Source organism: Pyricularia oryzae, chromosome 3 (genome assembly GCF_000002495.2).
Source record: "Pyricularia oryzae 70-15 chromosome 3, whole genome shotgun sequence".
NCBI lineage: Eukaryota > Fungi > Ascomycota > Sordariomycetes > Magnaporthales > Pyriculariaceae > Pyricularia > Pyricularia oryzae.
The window spans coordinates 5233016-5253374 of record NC_017849.1 but is presented as its reverse complement, the minus strand read 5'-3'; the positions used below and the strand labels follow the sequence as shown (position 1 = coordinate 5253374).

Genomic DNA, 20359 nt, shown 5'->3' with positions numbered 1-20359 from the left:
TGGATGAATGCGGGGAAGGAAAAATGTAGGTAGGGGGGAGTGCACGTGCAGAAGGGAAGAAGGACTTCGCTCGAATCGAAAGAGTAAAGAGGAGACGAGGTTCATGCATCTGTCAGATACATGTTTTGTGTCTTGGCCTGATCTCCAGTCGAAAAAGGGTCAGAAAGTTGAGGAGAAGAAAAGATTCGAGAGACAACAGATGAAAGTCTCAGCAGGGAATAAGAATAGAATTTTTTTTTTTTTTTAAAAAAAAAGAGAAGAAAAAAAAAGTCCACTGATTTTCACCTCATCCACACTAGACTGTTCCACATCCCATCCCATTCCATCTACACCGTCTCCTCCTCCCCATGCGCTTTTTTTTCTTCTTATTTTTAAATCTGCAACCTCCTCATCTCTGGCAGCGTCCAATACTTTCTCATATTCTCGGCCTTGAGCGTCTCAACTTCGGCGTCGAGGTGAAGCCACAAGACGTCGTTCCAGTCGTCCATCTTGGTCTTGAGCGTGGCCATTTCAAAGTCGAGCTGGCCCCGGCGGCACTCGGTCAGGTAGTCCTCGAACCGGTCCATGCCTTCGTGGATCAGCCGGTGCTGGAGGAGCAGCTCCGACTGCTTGCGGCTGGGTTTGCTGCCACCCTTCTTTCCGTCTTGGTTGCGGAAATCGTCCATCCGGACGGCGAGCTGGGGGTACAGCAGCTGCTCTTCGATGTTGTGGTGCATGGTCAGCTGCCGCACAAAAGCGAGCCCCGTGTCGATGAACTGCCTCAGTGTCATGTTTGCCGGGCGACGGTTGTTGCCTGCCGCTGTGTACATCATGTTCCATGTTTGTTTAAAGTGATTGTGCTTTTTTCGTTTGTTCCGTTTTTGATAGTCAGCATATGCGCTGTACCGATATCAAAGGTCTTGTGCATGTGGCTTTGTTGTGGTCTTTTAGTTCCCGGCCGCCCGACGAAAAAAAAAACTCACAAAATATTCCATCGAATCCGCAAGGCGGTTGTACTCCCTGTACTCGGCTGCAGATAACGGAGGCAGCTTGGGCTCCGGCTCGGGGGCACTCGGCGCCACCGCCGTCTTCTCACTTGCAGCTGCGCATGATGCCTCGGCCCCTGAAGCACGCGACTGTGAGACCTCGGGTGCAGCAGCAGCAGCTTCAGGCACTGGCTGGGAAGACATGGTATGGATGTTGGAAGTGAACTGAAAGTACTTTGATAATAGACTTTGCTCAGCCCCACAGCATACGGCCTTATTCCTCCTCGCTGACTCTTGCTGACGATCTTTTAAGGGTCGGCGCGGATCCGATGTGCTCTGCAGTGACAGGAGCCGCCTGACCGGTATAGAGCGGGGCCGGATCCGGATAGGGCGGATAAATAAAAACCCTGCTGAAGAGTGCAAGAATCGACGACTCATGCCCGACCTTGTAAAGCGTTCTGGCTAACAAAAGGGAGGAGAGAGAGGCAAGAAAAAGGAAAAGTAGCAAGCTGACCACAATGCTTAAAATACAACCGCCCACCGAGATCTAACCGTACAAGCCTGAGAACAATTCAGACACGCTCGATGTTGTATGCCAAAATTCGCTGGCCCAAAACTAAATTGTCACCCAAATGTCAGCCAAAGTTGATATGTCAAGTATTAGAAATCAACGAGTCTCACTGAAGGAAGCCCTGGTTGGTGCCGGTCGCACCTCGCTGGACCCGCCCCTGTAGCCGCGCGGTGGTCAGGATTCGGTTTAGCGTCGCTGAACGACGAAAGGGCAAGGCCAAGCAAGGCAAGGCAGTATTTGGGGGATTTCCCGCTCATTTCCGAATCAACCTGGGCAACTGCCTACACGTTTTCTAAGAATTGTCCAGATATATCTATAACAGTATGAATCGTACGAAAAAGCAGAATTCAATTCAATGCGTCGCGTGGGACAGTGGAAGTTAGTATTATCCAAGGTACTCTGGTTGCAGCTTTCTTTCCCTTCCTTCCCGGTGATTTTTCTAAGAATAGAATATCTGCATTGATTCATGAGGACATGTTAAGTGAGTGCATTGGGAGTTGATGGTAAATACATCATGCTACTATTATAATCGATACCCATCTATGTCGGCTTAGAATAGGATATCCGTTTTGGGCTCTTAGACCAAAAAGTATCTTTTATACCGGTTAAACCCAGGAAAACCCCCTTTCTTTTCTCGTGCGCACATAGTCCATAGTCTCTTACACGCTCCCTGACGCGCACCTGCCTCTAATCACAAGGCCCCCCTCCCGAATCAATATCCTGTTTATCATTTTGTTTCAAATATCTTTAAGTATTCTTTTATTCTCGCAACTCTGTCATTATGAACCTCAAAATAACTCTCCTTTCAGCCGCTATTCTTGCGGACAATGTTGGTGCTGCGAGTGGCCAGGCCGACAACGTGGATTACCCGACTGCCACGTATTTTACGCAACTGGAGCCGTTGTATGTGTTTCACCTTACCCACGACAAGGATCCTGGAATACTTGGGAGCACAGAGTGCCGCGAATATGAGCCATGTTATTTGAAATATGAAAGGGCAGGGCGTTCAGGGCACGTAAGGTTTACAGTCATAAATGGCAAGGCCAAGAATATTGTCCCAGAACTGGGGGAGGGGTTTCACCTGTCCACTAAGGGGCCGCTTCTGGGCCGTATTCGCAGTTTTAACGACATACCTACTTGAGGGAAACCGACGTTGGCGACATAGCTGCGAGGATCGGGCTTTAGACCTAACCTTACAGCCCACCTATTATAAGCGACCTCGAACTAATGAAATGTCCTCGTTTATATGAACTTTTTTTTGCTTCTCTCAATATTGAGTTGATTATTTGTTGCTTTGTTCCACATCGTAGTATGCGCCGTCAGCTTGATTTGATAGTTTAAGAAATTATTTTTGATTTTATTCATCCGCTTTTGGCGGGGCAGACCGCTGAATGCCGTGACCCGCAAGACGCCGAATACTGATTCTGCCGATCCCAAGCTGGAAGTTGAAGTACAACCAACCGCCAACTCGGGAAACCTACTGAACGTTCCTGCCCGGGAACTGGAAACTGCAGGTCCTCTTTATTTGAGGCGACGTGCAAAAGACGCCCAGGTCGCTGCCTGGTCTAACCTTTTCGACCCAAACGGCTTATTCTGCAGTAGTTCTAGTTGCTTTAGACATCAGTCCAATTCGACAGTTTCTCGGACTGATCGCCACCTTGCCACACCACTGTAGCTTGACTGCTGCAGTCACGGAGCGGTTCGCGACAATGGCCATTTTGAACTTCACTCTGAGCGAAGATGGCGTCGTTGCGCTGCAGAACGCCTTGACCTGTCTCTTGAGGTTCTGTGACGACGTGTCTCTCGATGCCACCAAGGATAGGTTTATCCTGACGGGGCTGAACGCGACCAAGTCGGCCCACATATCCTTCATCTTCAACCTGAATCGCTTCTTTTCGCGATACTCATTCGAGGGCAGCGCTCAGTACAGGGACCGCTTCTACTGCGTTCTGTATATCAGGGCAAGTTCAACTGCTCCTCGAATGGCTGCGCCAGCTGCATAAGATTATGCTCGCTGCCGATGCATGGCCAAGTAACTGATATCTTTCGACGCGTCTACCTAGGCATTGCTGTCGGTATTTCGAGTCCGTGTTGGTGGTGATCCAGGCAGAGACAGGGAGAAAGAAACAACCATTGAGAGATGTGATGTTGCCATCAATGACGGACCGGGCACCAAGAGCCGGTTCGTTGCCCAAATCATATGCAGAAATGGTTAGTAGCTGTTCAAACACAAAGGACATCATGTAGTATTCTTTCTCACATTCAATTCTCGTAGGAATCACGGCAACCCACAGTCTGCCATTTGAGGCCAAGGCTCCTACGAGGGTCAAATTTGACTCTGCTGAAGCCGTCAACCACTGGACCATGGCGTCACGCACATTACGTCAACTAATGGACCATTTTGGCCCCGGTATCGATTTGCTTGACATCCATACAGAGGGTGAAGGTGTTGTCAACTTTGCATGCTACACTGAGAAGGATTACAAACTGTCCAATGATGCCAGTGTGTACTGCCCTGTCTGCCGCTCCCGAAACTCTGATATCAAGTCTGACATGTCATACCTCCACGCACAGCTATTCTGAAAAAGCCGTTGCACACATCTATTGCGGTTGAGATGGATGAGTTTGACGAAATCGAGGTTGAGGACAAACTGCACACCATCATCCCAGTAAAGGACTTCAGGGCTATTCTTCAACATGCCACCACCACAGCGGGGGATCTTTCCGCCAGATATTCTAACCCGGGCCGTCCTATGAAACTCTATTACAGCACGGACGGCATACTCTGCGAGTTTATTCTCATGACGGTTGGAGAGAGAAGCCCGGCCGGCCCTAAGACTCGTAAGGGCCGGGTCACAAAAACACCCAAGCCTGGTCTCGACGCGACATCTAGCCGGGCCGCTTCAAACTCGAGAGCACCTACGCAGCAAGCGCAGGTACCCTCGCAAGCTCGGGAGCCCAAAGTCATTATGCCTCCACCCCCAGCTCGACCATCACAGTTTGAGATGCGACCGCCACCGGTACCGCCTCCCATGTCAACCATGCGATCCGAGTCTATGTTTGTTGCCCAAGACGATGATCCAATGTGGGAGCCTGTCAATGAGGAGGATGAAAACGAAGAAGAAAACGGTGCCCTGGGTTGGGACGCTAGCAACGCTCCTGTAAGTAATCGACGCGGCACAACGCCAAGAAAACGTTACCGGGATATAGCTAACGAAGTCGTTGCCTTTACAGAACCCGCCTACCCTACGGATCAGTGACCGTCCTAACCTAACTGCTCCCTCTGAGCCTCGCCGAGAAGACTCCTACGACACTGGTCTTCCATCTGAGATTGAGCCAACGCAGCTGCTCTCGGATGTACGGCGGTTCGGTCTTTTCTCCTGAGGATATATTGTGACTCCTGGTCCGTATTCATAGAGGTTCCGTACTGGTCAGAGGGGGATAGGCCTTGACATGTTGAACTGCTGTTGTTATCCAACAAGTCAGATCTGCCGCCCTAATGTTTATGGATGCTTTCAGGAACCCGGTTCAACTAGAAGGCTTTCCAATCATAATCCAACTGGTGGCACATCCAGAACCAATAGCTGTAATAGAGGAGCCTGGGGGAATGTGTTTGGCGGAGGCGATGACATTCCACCCAGTATTCCCTTGTGAATTATCATCTTGAACTTGAGGACCGCAGTTTCCATGCTCTCCCCAGCCCCAGGCAGCAACACTCTGACGTGCCTCGTCTATGGCGACGACATGCTCACTGCCAACCGCGATCTGCGACATCTTGGGCAGCTCTGATGGCGCGAGTTGACCGTGGTCATTCCTACCCCAGCTGAGTATGCTTCCATCGGCCTGCAAGACGTAGATGTTACCCCAGCTAGCCTGCAAGTCTCGCCAGCCCGGCACGGAATTCGGTGCAGAAGATTGCACGCTCCATTTGTCCAGGCCCATCACCAAGATATCTCCACTGCCGGGCTCCCCCACAAGGCAGGTGAATTCTTTGCCGCAAGCAGCCTTGGCTACCTTGAAAGGAACACCCTCAATCTTGCGAGGCTCGGTGATGATGCCTTCCGGCGCACCCAGCTGCCCCTTTCGCCCATTACCCCAGCCGTAGACGTCCCCGTTGCTCAGCACGGCAACGACGTGGCCCATACACGCAGACAGTCCGACGACCTCGGTCTCTGGCGGTGGGAAGTTTGCAATCGGCTGGGCGAACGGGACGCGGATGATGAGCGGGCCCTGCCCCAGCTCGCCCTTGCTGCCGCACCCGAAGCTGTACACGCGCCTGTTCCTCCGGCCCTGCTCGTCGGGCCCCGTGATGATGGACGCTTCCCAAGTGGCGGCGATCAGGCGGCCCGGACTCTGGGCTGCCTGCTCGGCGGGGACGTGGATCTTGTGGAAGACGGGCGGTCGTGGTTGGCCTGCCCCGGCTGAATCTGCTGTTGCTGACTTGAGACCGCATGCTCCAGAGGCTGGATCGCCGGAGCTGTAGATTTCGCCGTCCTGGGTCAAGAGCAGAGTGTGGTTTCCGCCGGCCGCGACCTGGACGACTGGCGATGTTGGGTTGGCGGAAAGTTCGCCTGCTGCAGAGGAGAAGAGGGCGGGCTTGGGGACTGAGATGTCTTCTTTGTGACCTATGCCCAGTTGGCCTGAGCCGTTAGATCCAAGGGCAAATGCGAAGTCCATCTTGAGAGGGTTTGGGAGGGATGATGATATTAGTTTTTTCTCTTCTTTTTTTCCCCCATTAATTTTTACCCCCTCCAAGGTTAGATGTTGCCCGTTTAGGAGCGAAAGGGGTGTTTTTAGTCGCTCGCCAAAGGTAGAGAGAGATATTCGACCAGTAGCCCCACCGAATTTCCACAGCTCGAATGTGGGTCGAGTCAATGACTTTAAATCCCCACCTCATTTTTTTTCTGCAACGGAATTTTCCAACTCTTGCTCACGACAAACTCTTTCTTCTCTTGCTCTCTCCTCGCATATTCCAGACCAGTCTATCACACACCATACCGTCATTGTCTACGACTTGAGACCCCAGGCACGCAGCTATCGACCTTGCTATATCGAATCAAGGGTGTTGCGAAATCTCGGAAGTCTCGAGTCTCAGGCGCTGATGATAATGGCAGCGTCGAGCCATTCTCCAAATGGGCTTCCATCCATGGAAAGCTTCGTTGTGGGAATCATTGGCATGGGCGACATGGGCAAAATGTATGCCCGAAGGCTCAGTGCTGCTGGATGGAGGTAGGATATGGCGCTGGATTTCTTTTTGTCTGTGACTCGTCTTGCTCTATCTGTTGATTGGCATTTGACAAACAAACATCTATGGTGAGTTTATAATTCTTCTTTACACACACCCCCTCCTTCGATGATGACTTGAGTGCATTTGGCTAGAGTATCGTCCTAGACTAGTTGGATCAGCCGTTATGGCCCCGACACGGTTGAAGACTTTCCATGATGAATATTCTCAGCTACCTTACAATTTTTTGTCTGAGCAACACTTCACAATCTTCACTTTTTTGTCCGGCACACGCACTCGAATCATTGCTAACAATTTGGTGAAGATTTAGGAATTTTAGCTCTCAGCTCTAGTGACCGGACTACCTTGGTCTCAAATGTTCTTTCTTGCTCTTTACTAACCACGTAAAAATTTTCACTTTTCATCAGGATCCTGGCATGCGACCAGGAAGAAAAATATGAAGCTCTTCGGGAGGAGTTCTCTGGACACGTATGGTTTGCCCGTGCCTCTGTATCCTCGTTCTAGCATGTTTTTTCCCCGTGATCTTCAGTTGTCAATTACGAGAATAGGTGCTGAGATGTGCCTTTTCGCCTCTTTCACTTAGAATAATATAACAATTCATCGCAACGGCCACCTGGTATCTCGAGCTAGCGACTACGTCATCTACAGTGTTGAGGCGGCATCCATCGGTCGCGTTGTAGCCCAGTATGGACCATGTATGTGTGAAGATCCCTTTTGACATTGCCGCCCTGGGACCCTTGGGTTCCTCCGTAGAGGAGTATACAGTCACTCATCAGACGACATGCTGCAGCCACCAAGCAAAATGCCATCGTCGGTGGCCAGACGTCCTGCAAGGATCCTGAGATAAAGGCTTTTGAGCAGCACCTCCCAAGCGATGTGGATATCGTATCATGCCACTCTCTCCACGGCCCAAATGTAGACCCTAAAGGACAGCCTCTGGTACGTTTGTCTTGATGATGTTGTTGCCAGCTACTGCCTGGATGGACGGGGGTGGTGTGCAGGGATAAGCTGACCTGGGAGGATGCGCAAATCCAGGTCCTGATACCACACCGTACCAATAACTCCTCCTCCCTAGCCACGGTCGAAGCCATCCTCAAGTGCTTCAACTCCACAAAGGTGATACTCACGGCCCGCGAGCACGACCGAATCACGGCCGACACGCAGGCCGTGACGCACGCCGCCTTCCTCTCCATGGGCAAGGCGTGGCACGCGTCCCAGGAGTTCCCCTGGGAAGGGGCGCGGTACGTCGGAGGCATCGAGAACGCAAAGATCAACCTGATGCTGCGAATCTACGCGCAAAAGTGGCACGTCTACGCCGGGCTGGCCATCCTCAACCCAGAGGCCCGCAAGCAGATAGACCAGTACGCTCGCTCCACCACGGAGCTGTACAAGCTCATGCTCGAGGGCCGGGCCGACGAGCTGCGGAAGCGGGTGCTGGCGGCGCGGGACAGGGTTTTCGGTCCCGAGGGCGCCCCAAAGTGGGAGGAGCGGCCGCTGCTCAGGGATGGGTTGCTGGACCGCTTCAGTCTGAAGCCCGAAGGCAGCGGAACCGGCGAGCGGCAGCAGATCCTGCCCAACAACCACCTCAGCCTGCTGGCCATGGTGGACTGCTGGAGCGCGCTGGGGATCGTGCCGTTCGACCACATGATCTGCTCGACGCCGCTGTTCCGGCTGTGGCTGGGCGTCACGGAGCACCTGTTCCGCAGCCCCGCGCGTCTGGACGAGGCGCTGCGCATTGCTGTCGAGGACAACACCTTCCGGTCTGACGACCTCGAATTCACCTTTGCCGCGAGGGGCTGGGCCGAGTGTGTGAGCCTGGGACACTTTGACACGTGGCGGGAGAGATTCATTGTCACGCAGCGCTTCTTTGAGCCGCGGTTCGCTGATGCCATCAAGGTCGGGAACGAGATGGTCAAGGCGGTGCTGGAGTCCTCCAAGGATTAGAACTAGATAGTTAGTGGAGAGTAGTGCCATCTTTTGTCTATACGTCTACTAAGAGTTTGTAGTCATAATTTCGACACTCTCTAATCCTGAAGCGACAATGCATGCAATATGTTAACTGTTTTGTTATGTTAGAACTAGTAGACGTCAATGGTACGTCTAGAGAGAAGTAGACAAGATTGACGTAAAGCTCAATGTTGTATCGAAGCACCCATCTGCCGTGCTCATTTTCAGGCGCCTTGTGTGGGGCGTAGCGGGCCCTGTACCCCTGGCGAGCCAACTTTTACAGGGGTACAATGCACCCCAAACCAGATGGCGGAGCTCCACTAAGATTTTGCGAATGGGTTGACGAATGAACGAACGCCTTCGAAATGCAAGCATCAAATTGGTCTGCAGACAACAAAGAAATCCCAAATAAACTCGACTAGGAAGTTTGATCCTACGGGGGCCACGAACACGATGCTCGCATGGCCAGGCCCAGCATGGAGAGCGTGCGGCGGCTGCGGTCGGGCAACGACGGCTCGTCTGGGGCGTAAATTCATCCAGCACGCAGCGGCAGCAAAAGCATCCGTAACAGGAGCAGCATCAACGGGGCGACAGCAGAGCAGCAAAACAAAACCCGCAGAAAAGCCGGCGCGGACCCGTTTTGCCCCGTCTCCCACCGGGTTCCTGCACCTCGGCTCCCTCCGCACCGCCCTGTTCAACTACCTGCTCGCCAAGGCGACAGGCGGACAGTTCCTGCTCCGGCTCGAGGACACGGACCGGACGCGGATAGTCCCCGACGCCGAGGCACGCCTCTACCAGGATCTGAGGTGGGCGGGCCTGGTGTGGGACGAAGGGCCGGACGTGGGCGGGCCGAGCGGGCCGTACAGGCAGTCGGAACGGCTGGGGCACTACTCCAAGTACGCGCAGCAGCTGCTCGACAGCGGCCGGGCGTACCGCTGCTTCTGCACGCGGGAGGAGCTTGCGGCATCGCAGCTCGGGTCGCAGGCCGACAGCGGCGCCGGTGGACGCTACCCGGGGACGTGCTTGGCCGTGTCGGCCGACGAGTCCGAGGAGAGGGCCGCGAGGGGCGATGCGCACGTGATTCGGTTCAGGAGCAACACCACGCCCTTCACCGTGCCGGACCTGGTGTACCGCCGCTTCAGGAAGAAGCACATGGAGGATGACTTTATCATCATGAAGAGCGATGGATTCCCGACGTACCATTTCGCAAATGTCGTGGACGACCACCTCATGGATGTTACCCACGTCATCAGGGGAGCCGTGAGTTTTTGACTCTCTACCGAGTTAGCAAAAAGATGGATAGTAGAGACCGCGCAAAATGCTAACATGGAAATCCCGGAACAGGAATGGTTGATATCGACGCCTATGCACTGTGACCTCTACGACGCCCTGGGCTGGAAGGAACCGATATTCGCCCATGTCGGCCTGCTGGTCAACAAGGACCGCCAGAAACTAAGCAAGCGCAACTCGGACATCCATATCTCTTCTTACCAAGAGCAAAACATACTCCCCGAGGCCCTCGTAGACTTTGTTGCCCATCTCGGTTGGCGGGCCCCTTCGAAGAAGGGAGCGCTGACTCTGTCAGATCTCGTCGATCACGTACGTGTTGTTGCACCGGACAATGAGCTGGTGATCGAGAAGAAACTACATGCGAAATACTGACTCTCGAGACTAAAAATTTAGTTCGATTTGAAATTTACCAAAGGAGACATCGTAACAGACCTCGACAAGATCCAATATCACCAGGTTCAGCATCTCGTTAAACACCTAGAAAACGAAACCGTGGCAAGGGAGCAAGATTCCCTTGGCTCTATCGTTGATACCGTCTCCCGCATGATTAGTAGTGTCGCGAAGCCTACAGACGGCCTGCATGCTGCCCTGAAAGGCCTACCCGACAGCACGGAGAGGCGAGAGTACATCCGCGCCGCGCTTCGTCTGCTGAGCAACAAAGCTTGGCCACTCGGAAAGGTTGTCGAGGGCAACGTGCATCTCTTCTGGCGTCCTACTAGCCAACAACTGGGTGATAGTTTGCCTCAGCTCCGGGCGTCACTGGGCTCCATCGCTATCAACAATGCGGATGGCGATGTTCATGGTGCTCTGACGCTTATTCAAGACGCCCTCAAAGGCATCAGCGAGGACAAGTGGGAAGCTGAAACCCTCAAAAATTCCATGTCATCGATACATTCGGCCATAAGTTGTCGGGATGTCGAAGGAAACGAGATACCGCATGCACACTACAAACCCTGGAGGTGGTTTCTTCTCGGATCAAACCCAGGCCCAGCCATACACTCAATTCTGGAGTTGTTAGGCCGAGAGGAGACTTTGGGACGTCTAGAGGAGGCTATGAATGTGCTCGAGCGCTCGCAGGAAGGTTCCGTCAATGATGCTACCGCAGCCCAGGCATAGTGCAAGTATTCTGAGGATTCAGCTCACCCATCAGGCTTACGCACGCCATGTGTATCAATATTTAGGAAGAGTAGTGGATGTAATGTAAATGTAACAACAGCATGAGAAAGAAACCCATCTTGATACCCCCTCAACGCCAAACCCCAAATCAGAACTCCTTGCACATGAAGAGAAACTAAGGCCAGTGAAGAAAGGCACGACATGTAGTTGACGAAGAAGAAAAAGCCTTGATGTTCTGTTTGCCCAATTGTCACACTGGATATGCAGCTAGCACCTACGACGCAGCCGACGGCTCAGCCTGGCCGGTAAACACCTTTGCCTTTAGCTCACCCGCCATCAGAGCGGCCCTCTGGCTGGCGGCAACGTGCATGCTGTCCCTGGCCATGGTCTCGATGGCGCTCTCGACAGCTTTACTGGTGCCGGAGGCGCCTCCCAAGGCCATGCCGTAACCCGACTGACCGGAGCGGCCGTTGCGCTGCATGACGCCAACAACGTCCCTGATCCTGCTTCCCAGGTCGAGCATCTGCTTGTTGCCGTAGTCACGATTGGTGATGAGGGGGCTCTGCGACAGGGTCTGGACCCAGTACTTGTTCCACAGTAACTCCAGAAGGTGGGCGTCGAGGGTACTCTTGAAGTGCTCCGTCTCAAGGGCGTAGTACCTGCTCGCGTGGGCGCCAAAGTCCTCAGCTTTGGCCAGGGGCACTGGCTGGTACCCATCCGACGTGCTGGCCTCCTCGGCCTTGTAGTTCTCGGGATAGGTCCTAAAGGCGCCGATCTCGACCTTGCCGGCGCTGATGGTGCGGTCCGGGTCGATGACAACAGCGACGAAGGGGTCCATGAACTGCTGCTGCAGGAACTGCGTGCTCACGTCGATGCCCGACAGCCAGCACCCGTACCCGGGGTGGCTGTGGTACCACCCGACCACGTTCTCCAGCCTGCCCTGCTCGCGGCTGAGCCGGAGGTACTCGACCAGGTACTCATTTGCCTCGTCGTGCGCGTTAACCCTCGTCTCGGTGCCTTCTACCGGAAGCCTGAAGGCGTCCGTGACCACGAGCGCCGTCCCGTCCACGTAGCCCTGCATCATCCCCATGACCTCGAGCGAGCCGCCGGACCGGGCGTGCATCACCATCTTGATCAGGGCGATGGCGCTGATGCGCACAGACTTGAAGTAGTTTGGGTCCTTGGCCCATGGCCTTTGCTGGTTGATTGCCTTTTGGGACTCGGCGTCGTAGTTGTAGAGGGCATCGCGAGATGGGTCGACCAGTTTGACGTTGTTGTCGAGCTCTGTTGGCGGAGGGCTTTGGGTTAGTTGAAGGTCAAAATAGATTGTAATTCATTTGCGACTCTTTCAATCTGATCAAGAGTAGGGGCAGAGACAGTGAAGCACTTGCAAAAGAACAAAACTAACCCCACGACTTCATAGCAACATCCATCTTGTCGACGGAGAGAGCCCACCCCCAGGGCTGGCTGACTTATGCTTGTTCGTGACCTCGTAAGCCTCTCAGTAAAGGATCCTAAGCTGTCTAGGCTGGCTATTTGGGAGAAGCAGCTTTGCACCACAAAATTTGCACAGTTTCTAGCTTCGTCGAATGGTTATCTGGTGGCGGATGTATGTTTGCTACCTTCCCATAAACAATTGGCGATGATCTATCATAATTATCCGGAGTCTAGACAAGGCAACAGAGTTGGGAGCGGGACAGCAGGCTCCACATTAGCTACGATAAGCATGGATAAGGTACCAGCAAACGCGGGGCTGCCTCGCCCTAGTAGAGAACAACAGTACAGGGTAACTGAACAACTCCAATTCAGTGCAATCTACTCTTACCTAACCTACCCTGCACTGGTAGATATAGGTCCCTATACATGACTTCTAGTTTCGAATGGGGTATCAATGGTATGTACGAGACAAAAACGCGGGGAAAAAAAGACAAACAATCAAGAAACCCGACAACTTGATCTTAGAGCTCCCATAAAGCAGCTGCGGAACAAAGATGCAAGAGAGCAGCGCCGCTACGCTGCGTCTCTCCTGCTGCCCCCAGTCAACATCAACAGTCCGACGCTGCCTCCTTCAGCACTCTAAGCCGGTGCGGGAACCCGCAGGCCCTTGACACTGTCCCAGACGCTCTGGCTCACCCTCGGTGGGATTTTCCTCCCCCGCAGCCGCATGTCGATGAGCCACATGCCCACGACGAACTCCTCCTTGGACAACGACCCGCGACGGCCCAGGTCCACCAGGTCCCAAACCTCGGCGAGCTCGTCGTGTGGCAGCCGGCTGCGACTCCAGAGGTCCCGCACAACAACATTGGCGACCAGGTCCTCTGGCTGCTGCTGCTGATGTTGTTGTCCAACACCGCCATCTTTGGGAGGCAAGAGGAGACCACGGTTGCTGGCCCACAGAGCCTCGTACCGCCGCCGCTCCTCGGCCGTGACCGAATCCCGCCAACGACGCCGCGAACCCTCGTGATGGACGTGCTTCTTGCCTCCCAGAGGGCCGCGCTTCCGGTGCCTCTCCTTGTGCTTGCGCGCCTCTTCATCGTCCGACTTTGAATGAGGGGCCCGCAGCGTCGTCAGCATCCCTTGCTTTTTGGGCGGTGATCTACTATGACTGCGGCTCATCCCGCCCCCCGTCAAGTTGGACGCTAGACGGTCGTTGCGTTTGCGCGAGGGCACCGGCACGGGAGCTGGCGTTTGGGACCTGCTGGCCGGAGTGTGGCGCGCCGAGGCTAGGCTGCTCGCCACGATGGCGTTGGTGAGCGAGTCCAGGGCCAGGGAGGACCTGTTGGCGCTCGTGGGGGTCTGCTTCGACTGGCTGCTCGTGGATCGCTGTTGTGACGACGGAGTTGTGGCTTCGCTGTGGGGTCTGCTGGGGGTTTCTCTGACAGAACGTATCCTTCGTGGTGGTGGTGGTGTCGGCGCGCGGCGTCCTTGACCAGAAGATGTGGAGAAGAAGGTGTCATCAGATGATATAGAGTCGACTCTTTCTCTAAAAGGGGGGCCATGTGCGCCATCCAAGGTCAGAGGTCCACAGTCAATATCATCCACATCTTTGGGCATTAAGATCCGAGAGAGAACCTGAATTTCCTTTTGTGAATGGTAGGCTTTGATTGGTGTGCGCGCAGGTTGTGCTCTCGCCACCTTTGGCTTGGGCTGCTGCACACTGGCTCGCCTTATCGATGGCGATGTTGGTTCCGAGCCAGGATACTGCTCTGCCCTCTTTGATTCGACCGGCTCAGGGGCTGCACGAGGCTCGGTCTTGATTATTTTTTCCGGTTTGGGCTTGGGTTTTGGCTTTGGCTTGGGTCTCGGTTTCTGGACTGGACTTGCAGGCTCCTCCTGCTCTGGCACCCGATCTATGACTTTTCTCCTTGGTTGAGGCACCTCCGTATCTCGGACAGGAGAAGGGCTCTTAACGGGGTCACCATCTCGCCTTCTACTTTGCTCCCGAGCAGGAAGCGTCGGCGTCTCGGCCACGACCTTCCTTCTCCCAAGTCTCCTGAAACCGGTGTCCTCATCATGATCCAGGTCCGCATCATCCTCCCCATCATACCCACCATAGTCCACGCCCTGCCCCGGACTCGGTCCCAAATTCGACGGCGACGTCAATCGCAGACTGCCCACAGACGACGCTCTGCTGTGCGCCCCTGCCCTTCTCCTCTGCTCCTGCGGCGTGACCACGCTATTCTTCCGGCTCGGACTAGGACTAGTAGACCTGCTTGCCGCCAAGGTGGCGGCAATAAACGACGCCGAACGGGGCCCTCCAGCGTTCCCGGGCGGCCGCAGGTGGGGGCTGCCGGACCGCTGCTGCAGCTGCGCCAGCCGGCTGGACAGGGTCGCATGCTCGGGCACGCCGTGGTGGTGGTCCGCCACGCTGCTGCCGCCGGTGGTCTGGTTGCTGAGCGAGGCGGCCGACGTCGCGGCGACGAGGGCGCCGCCGCGCGGGTCGGTAGTGAGCTTGTTGTTGTGATTGGGGCCGGGCGGCGATGCCTTCTTCTTGCTGGCGTCGAGCTGCTTCTGGAACGCCAGGGAGGCGCCCTTGAGCGCGGCGCTCTGTGCTTGCTCATGGGGTATCGACAGGCTCGAGGCTGGCGGGCGGTGCGCCGGCGAAGTCATGATCGTCATGAAGTCCCGGGTTCGAGATCGGTTCGGGGAGGGGGTTGTATTAGTATGTTTGTCGATGACGGAGGTTTTCGACTTGTTAATTTAGACTATTGACTGGCGCTAGACGCCCAACTCCAAGTCGGATGCGTGCATCAGGTCTGACTTGTCGTTTGACATTCAAGGCCGCAGTTGGCCCGAGTCTGTGTGTGTATGTTGTTGGGTCGATTATGTGCGGGATAAGGCTGATTCCCAACTAACTCTTGTTACTGCTTCGCCGTTGGGCTGCGTCGATCAAAGCGATATCCGGTGGTCGCAAGGGTTCCTTCCAATCAGTCTTGTTGATCCGACTACTTCAAAATTGGCTGACGTGATGCCATGGAAACAGCTGTAAAAGTTGCCTGTGAGCTAGGGTGACTGACTATAGTGGACTTTGTGGGTAAAATCGATGGGGTGCTACTGTACGGCACGGTAGGGATACCTGCAGCTTGCAGGCAAAGCAAAATGCAGCTGGTCTGGTTGAATGGGGCAAGTACAGCTGCAGTTCACTGCTCCACGCATCCACTCAGTGACGGCAACATTTCATCGGTTAGTTCGACGTTCGGGGCTATGATAAAAGCCGAGTACGAACAAAGAAGAAAAAAGAAAAAGAAAAAGAAGAACAAGAACAAGAACAACACAGCCGAGCGTGCAAGTCCAGGATACGGAGAAAATTTTGTGCAACGCGACGTTAGTACCTGCGCTAGTAGCAGCGGTAGCAAAATTACAAACTTAAGAGGCTCCTTGGCTATCTATCCCAGCTCGGGTTGGTAGGGCTGGCAATAAGCAGACAACAGCTGGATCTCTCAATTTAGGCACGTTAAAGTAGCTTACATCTCCAGGTACACCTTGAGTAAGAATAGACTTACCTACAGTTGAAAGGTTCCAACTGCGTCACATGAATAAAGAGGGAGGAGGTACATATCTGCCCAGTGATAAATACCCCGCGATTCAAGTACCTTTGGGTTGTACTGGTATGGATATCACGGCAACCGACGATCAGTAACCGGCGATCACAGGCATCTTGGTCCTCGACTAAGCAGTTTTGGTCTAGCCGAGCAAGCTTGGCATGATAACGCAATTCAGCCTCGAACATGATATCTTTAGATCAAGATATGCATGCGAACCAGTCACCCAAAAAAAATTATTGATGTCACTTTACACCATCATTGGTTGTATTTCCGTTGTGTGCCCCTCTTAGGTACCTGGTCAAGGGGCACATTTACGTATATGAAGCCCAGCCATACATGCCGGGTCCAAAGGCATCGCAATACAAAGTGTGTACTTCTATGAAATAGAAAGATGGCAGGTCGAGCGCCTAGCTTCCGAGATCCCTGAAATCATTACCCCCCAAAAGACGCCGGTATGAGAGTGCGTGCATTGACAAGAAGTGCCCCGATATCCAGTGGACAGGAGCAAAGAAGCTGAAAGATGAACAACAGAATGTAACAAGGAAATGGAGAGCAAGGTGACAAATAAGTCGAAGGAGAAGAAGAAGTAAGAGAGGAGGACACAAAGAACGATTGTCATCAAACAGCCATCGCCGTCGAGTAACACCCCTTTTCTTTTATCCAGAGAATGAGATATGTATGACCAGCACAGAAAGCCGATCCTTAAAAACAACATGCAAGAAAATAATTAAAAGAAGGCAAGTAAGTAACTGATGAGACATGTTCGCAGAGCAGAAAGCCAGCATCACATACGCCGCATGAGCCATGTAAGTCGTCGTCGATCCATTAGAAACCATCCTCGTCGGTCCACTCGCTTCCGCTGACTATCCTGGTGCCCTCGGGGTCAACCATTGCCAGGCTCGGATGTGCGCCAGGTGGCAGTCCGCGTGGGCGCTTAGCCTGGCTCGCGTGCGGCCGCGCATAACCCATCTCGGGTGTCATCCGTTTGCCCCTCGCAGCGCGCATCTTTTCATAGTAGCTATCGGACGCATCCGCCTCGGGCTCTGAGTTATCGTCGTACGTTTCCCAGTTTTCAGATCCAGACACGGCTGTGGAAGTGTTTGAAATTTGTCTAGGAGGATGCGAATACGTTGCGTGCGCATATGTCGACTGCGCATAGGCCTTGTCGCGGGATGTGTGTGATTCGTATGATTCGTGCGAACCGCGAAGGTCCTGATGGGATTTTGTCCGGGCCTGCAGCTGGCGTGAGCGCTCGTTGCGATCGTCGTATATGTCGTCGGTCTCGACCTGCCTGACGTTGGAGCTCATGCCAAAGTCCTCTCGCCTGTATGGGCTGGGCGGCGTTTCCAGCCTGGCTTCCGGAGGAGGTACGAGATCCCTCATTTTGGGCGGCGGTGCTCGCATAAGAGGCGGAGCATTGCGGAAGGCGTCGCCTCTGGATTCTGGCCGTGGCCTTTCGGGGGAGTTATTCCCGTGCTTAAGGTTCGACAGCGGTGCCCTAGCGGGGATTCGCGAAGGGCTTCCCTTTGATGTTGTGGTGTGTCCAGCGGTCGGCTGAGGAGCTCGACGTAGTGTACCTGTGCCCGAGGTAGCTGTCGTCGGCGTCTTGGCGGTCGCGTGTTGAGAGGGCGGTCGTGCAGTGGTAGGCCGGGTGGCACTGCTGTTGGTGCGACTCGGCGGGGCGTTGGACTTCATTGCTGTCCCAGGCCTGGTGGTTGCTGCTGGGCCCGCCATTGATACTGCTGTTCGGACAGCTCCTGCGCCTGGTGTCTTTGACCTCGGTGGAACGGCGGGCTTGGACTCGGATGCCTCGATGACGTCCAGATACCGCTCGCCATGGACCAAGAAGTCGCGGCCCCATTCATCCTCCCACTTCTCAAGACCCTTGCGGAGCTCGACCGTGATCTTGGGTAGTTCCTTGGCAATCCTTTTACGCATCTTTTCTTCCCTGAGCAGCTTTCCTGGGTCACGTCTCTCTCCCTTCTGACCCTTCATCATCAACCGGGAGGCATCTTGGCTAGATGCGGCCAGATCGTCCCGCTCAGTCACCAGAGACCGGTGCCTTTCGACCAGGGCCAAGATAGGTGCTCGCTGCTCCTTGAGTGCTTCTAGCCTAGAAATTTCACGCTCGTGAGCTTCAAGAAGGGCATCGCTGTACACATCGGAGAATGCAGGGGTGAACTCCAGCATCTCGTCCTCGCACAAATACAGGGCATCCCATAGCTCCTGAAGCTTGAAGCGGGCGTCTTCTACAAACAAGTGCAGGTTCTGACGCTTGAGCTCGTTCAAACGGCCCAATTCGTCCTCAAACTCGTTGATCTGTCGGACGCCGCACCCGCGATTGGCGTTGAGGAACTTCTTGCGCTCGTGCTCCTCGATGCCGAGCTTCTCCCAAAGCGCTTCGACGGCCGCTTTGAGATCCCGCAGACGCTTCTCACGAGATTTCTTCTCTTCAGCCAGCTTGTCGCGCTTTGATCGCAACTGGGCAATATCCTCCTCATGGAGTCCAAGCTGCTCAGGGGCGTCACGGTAGTATTTGACGATGGCACCATCGGTCTGAGCTTGCGGGGTGCCTAGTTCTGCCCAGAGAGAGATGATGTGTTCGCAGATAGCCTTGACAGTCGTAACGCGGCGGGTGTACTCCTCATATACGCGGGTGAACTCGTCATCCAGCTTTTGCACATAAGAAGGGGACAGATCGAAGTCGGGAGGTATTGACTGGTTGGGTCCAGTAGGCGGTAGCCGGAGCTTGACAAAACTAGATTCAAGGTGGGATGAGTATGATTCGAGGGCGACGACAAGTTCTGTTGTGAGCATGGTTAGCAGAGGTCGCAGAAGCCTAGATGAATGCGTCTTGGACAAAGGTGCGTACTCTTTACTTGCTCGAAGCGATCTTTGTGCAGTTTGCTGATTTGTTGATGCTTTTCTTTTAGGCCTTGTAGACACCTAGTTAAAGGATATGTGATCTTGAGATCGTCGCCTGAGGAATAGTCGCGATGTGATTGGGAATCGTCTAGGGATGCTTCCATTTGGCGGATGATGGTAATGATGCGTTGTGCTTCTTCTACCATGGCCTTTTTTTCTGAGTTGACGGAGCGGACCTGCTTCTGCAGAGTATCCGACAAGGCGGAGAAGAGCTATTCATGTTTATGGCTTTAGCAAGGCGTGTACTCGGAGGCAGGTGAAACTTTCCTATTCACTCTGTTCTAATTCCTTCTCGTCTTGGGCGAATGCATACCTCGGTTTCCCTCGACTCGCGCTCATGGCTGGGAACTCCAATTTCGTCAAACAGACCATGCAGTTGGTCTATTATGGTGTTAACCTGTTGGGACAGGTAGCTGGCGTCCATTGTTCTGGTCGCTGTGCACTGCTCTTGAGCAGCACTCTCGAAAAAAGGTGTTGATTAGGTGGTCGGCGCGGAGTTGTCCCGTCCTAGACTTTTTCTTCTCCGGGAAACGAAGGGCAGGAACAAAATCGGATTCTCCGACCCAGGTGCATTTCACAATGTCATGGAGACAAAGCTGCTTTTCGATTCACGCCGTCAAGGCCCTGTAGCGCGGTTGGCGATTTTATGTATGGTTGGTTTGCTTGTGTGTGCACTTGTTTGTGTGTTGTTTTGTATCAAAAATAAAAAAATGCTAAGGGGGATAAGTTGCAAGCGTCAACTGGTATTGAAGTGACTTCGAATTGCGGGTTTAGCCTGGCTGTACAAAACATGCGGATAGGCAAGGTAGACAGAAACACACACACCTGTGTTCGTCTAGGATGGCTCGCTCGATTGGGACCAGCCGTGAATTTGGGTTCACGCGGGTGTAATGTTTGTTGCTCTCGGCTGGTTGTCTAGGTAACGGTCCTTGAGCTTCGTACTTGGTTGGATGGCGCAGGCGGCTGTGAAACTGTTCAAGCCCCACTTTGATCTACATCCAGCCCTTCAATTCGGTCAAACTCCCTTGAGATCTTGCTTGCGTGCCTATTGCGTGCAGGAGCGTCAAACCCCGCGGTTACATTGGCTGGAATGGATTTTGATTTTCCCTTGATTTGTTTGTTTGGTTCAAACATTTAAAGATACATTTTGTGTCAATATTCTAATACCATTTGTCGTCGGACACTTCCTCAGAGACTCACTGTTCTATTAAGCATTAGATTAAGGGTTCGTCAACTTGGACCATGAGTGAATGGT

General features: G+C 53.7%; 8 protein-coding genes across 8 annotated transcripts; 3 read left to right on the top strand and 5 right to left on the bottom strand.

Moving 5' to 3' along the window:
* Nucleotides 1-127: 127 nt before the first annotated feature.
* On the bottom strand, nucleotides 128-1721 carry MGG_05279 (uncharacterized protein). The gene is made up of 2 exons (XM_003712790.1): nucleotides 963-1721; nucleotides 128-839 (listed from the first exon to the last, which is right to left on the bottom strand). The coding sequence occupies exons 1-2, from the start codon at nucleotides 1401-1403 to the stop codon at nucleotides 372-374; spliced, it is 909 nt and encodes a 302-aa protein (XP_003712838.1). The 5' UTR covers nucleotides 1404-1721; the 3' UTR covers nucleotides 128-371.
* Nucleotides 1722-2953: 1232 nt separating this feature from the next.
* MGG_05278 (uncharacterized protein) lies at nucleotides 2954-5501 on the top strand. The gene is made up of 5 exons (XM_003712789.1): nucleotides 2954-3497; nucleotides 3600-3747; nucleotides 3812-4039; nucleotides 4111-4697; nucleotides 4771-5501. Exons 1-5 carry the CDS (start codon nucleotides 3246-3248, stop codon nucleotides 4918-4920), a joined length of 1365 nt encoding a protein of 454 aa, XP_003712837.1. The 5' UTR covers nucleotides 2954-3245; the 3' UTR covers nucleotides 4921-5501.
* MGG_05277 (alpha-tubulin suppressor protein Aats1) lies at nucleotides 3949-6304 on the bottom strand. The gene has a single exon (XM_003712788.1). The coding sequence runs from the start codon at nucleotides 6211-6213 to the stop codon at nucleotides 5065-5067; it is 1149 nt and encodes a 382-aa protein (XP_003712836.1). The 5' UTR covers nucleotides 6214-6304; the 3' UTR covers nucleotides 3949-5064.
* Nucleotides 6305-6448: 144 nt separating this feature from the next.
* MGG_05276 (prephenate dehydrogenase) lies at nucleotides 6449-8830 on the top strand. Its single transcript, XM_003712787.1, has 5 exons — nucleotides 6449-6765; nucleotides 7189-7249; nucleotides 7365-7476; nucleotides 7572-7720; nucleotides 7817-8830. The coding sequence occupies exons 1-5, from the start codon at nucleotides 6638-6640 to the stop codon at nucleotides 8723-8725; spliced, it is 1359 nt and encodes a 452-aa protein (XP_003712835.1). The 5' UTR covers nucleotides 6449-6637; the 3' UTR covers nucleotides 8726-8830.
* A 252-nt stretch (nucleotides 8831-9082) lies between these two features.
* Nucleotides 9083-11298, top strand: MGG_05275 (glutamyl-tRNA synthetase). The gene is made up of 3 exons (XM_003712786.1): nucleotides 9083-9988; nucleotides 10073-10327; nucleotides 10412-11298. Exons 1-3 carry the CDS (start codon nucleotides 9182-9184, stop codon nucleotides 11132-11134), a joined length of 1785 nt encoding a protein of 594 aa, XP_003712834.1. The 5' UTR covers nucleotides 9083-9181; the 3' UTR covers nucleotides 11135-11298.
* Nucleotides 11046-12767, bottom strand: MGG_05274 (COP9 signalosome complex subunit 5). Its single transcript, XM_003712785.1, has 2 exons — nucleotides 12543-12767; nucleotides 11046-12418 (listed from the first exon to the last, which is right to left on the bottom strand). The coding sequence occupies exons 1-2, from the start codon at nucleotides 12565-12567 to the stop codon at nucleotides 11409-11411; spliced, it is 1035 nt and encodes a 344-aa protein (XP_003712833.1). The 5' UTR covers nucleotides 12568-12767; the 3' UTR covers nucleotides 11046-11408.
* Nucleotides 12768-12916: 149 nt separating this feature from the next.
* On the bottom strand, nucleotides 12917-15624 carry MGG_05273 (increased rDNA silencing protein 4). The gene has a single exon (XM_003712784.1). The coding sequence runs from the start codon at nucleotides 15251-15253 to the stop codon at nucleotides 13211-13213; it is 2043 nt and encodes a 680-aa protein (XP_003712832.1). The 5' UTR covers nucleotides 15254-15624; the 3' UTR covers nucleotides 12917-13210.
* A 749-nt stretch (nucleotides 15625-16373) lies between these two features.
* Nucleotides 16374-19935, bottom strand: MGG_05272 (uncharacterized protein). Its single transcript, XM_003712783.1, has 3 exons — nucleotides 19418-19935; nucleotides 19052-19316; nucleotides 16374-18983 (listed from the first exon to the last, which is right to left on the bottom strand). The coding sequence occupies exons 1-3, from the start codon at nucleotides 19526-19528 to the stop codon at nucleotides 17005-17007; spliced, it is 2355 nt and encodes a 784-aa protein (XP_003712831.1). The 5' UTR covers nucleotides 19529-19935; the 3' UTR covers nucleotides 16374-17004.
* Between the last annotated feature and the right edge of the window lie 424 nt (nucleotides 19936-20359).

Coding starts and splice junctions, on each gene's coding strand:
- MGG_05279 (XM_003712790.1), bottom strand. CDS start 1,403: ATGAGTCGTCGATTCTTGCACTCTTCAGCAGGGTTTTTATTTATCCGC. Junction 840..962: donor CGGATTCGATGGAATATTTT/GTGAGTTTTTTT, acceptor AAACGAAAAAAG/CACAATCACTTTAAACAAAC.
- MGG_05278 (XM_003712789.1), top strand. CDS start 3,246: ATGGCCATTTTGAACTTCACTCTGAGCGAAGATGGCGTCGTTGCGCTG. Junction 3,498..3,599: donor ACTGCGTTCTGTATATCAGG/GCAAGTTCAACT, acceptor GCGTCTACCTAG/GCATTGCTGTCGGTATTTCG. Junction 3,748..3,811: donor CCAAATCATATGCAGAAATG/GTTAGTAGCTGT, acceptor CAATTCTCGTAG/GAATCACGGCAACCCACAGT.
- MGG_05277 (XM_003712788.1), bottom strand. CDS start 6,213: ATGGACTTCGCATTTGCCCTTGGATCTAACGGCTCAGGCCAACTGGGC.
- MGG_05276 (XM_003712787.1), top strand. CDS start 6,638: ATGATAATGGCAGCGTCGAGCCATTCTCCAAATGGGCTTCCATCCATG. Junction 7,477..7,571: donor TGTAGCCCAGTATGGACCAT/GTATGTGTGAAG, acceptor GACATGCTGCAG/CCACCAAGCAAAATGCCATC. Junction 7,721..7,816: donor ACCCTAAAGGACAGCCTCTG/GTACGTTTGTCT, acceptor GCGCAAATCCAG/GTCCTGATACCACACCGTAC.
- MGG_05275 (XM_003712786.1), top strand. CDS start 9,182: ATGCTCGCATGGCCAGGCCCAGCATGGAGAGCGTGCGGCGGCTGCGGT. Junction 9,989..10,072: donor CCCACGTCATCAGGGGAGCC/GTGAGTTTTTGA, acceptor ATCCCGGAACAG/GAATGGTTGATATCGACGCC. Junction 10,328..10,411: donor TGTCAGATCTCGTCGATCAC/GTACGTGTTGTT, acceptor CTAAAAATTTAG/TTCGATTTGAAATTTACCAA.
- MGG_05274 (XM_003712785.1), bottom strand. CDS start 12,567: ATGGATGTTGCTATGAAGTCGTGGG. Junction 12,419..12,542: donor TGTTGCTATGAAGTCGTGGG/GTTAGTTTTGTT, acceptor CTCCGCCAACAG/AGCTCGACAACAACGTCAAA.
- MGG_05273 (XM_003712784.1), bottom strand. CDS start 15,253: ATGACGATCATGACTTCGCCGGCGCACCGCCCGCCAGCCTCGAGCCTG.
- MGG_05272 (XM_003712783.1), bottom strand. CDS start 19,528: ATGGACGCCAGCTACCTGTCCCAACAGGTTAACACCATAATAGACCAA. Junction 19,317..19,417: donor GCGAGTCGAGGGAAACCGAG/GTATGCATTCGC, acceptor AAACATGAATAG/CTCTTCTCCGCCTTGTCGGA. Junction 18,984..19,051: donor TCGCTTCGAGCAAGTAAAGA/GTACGCACCTTT, acceptor TGCTCACAACAG/AACTTGTCGTCGCCCTCGAA.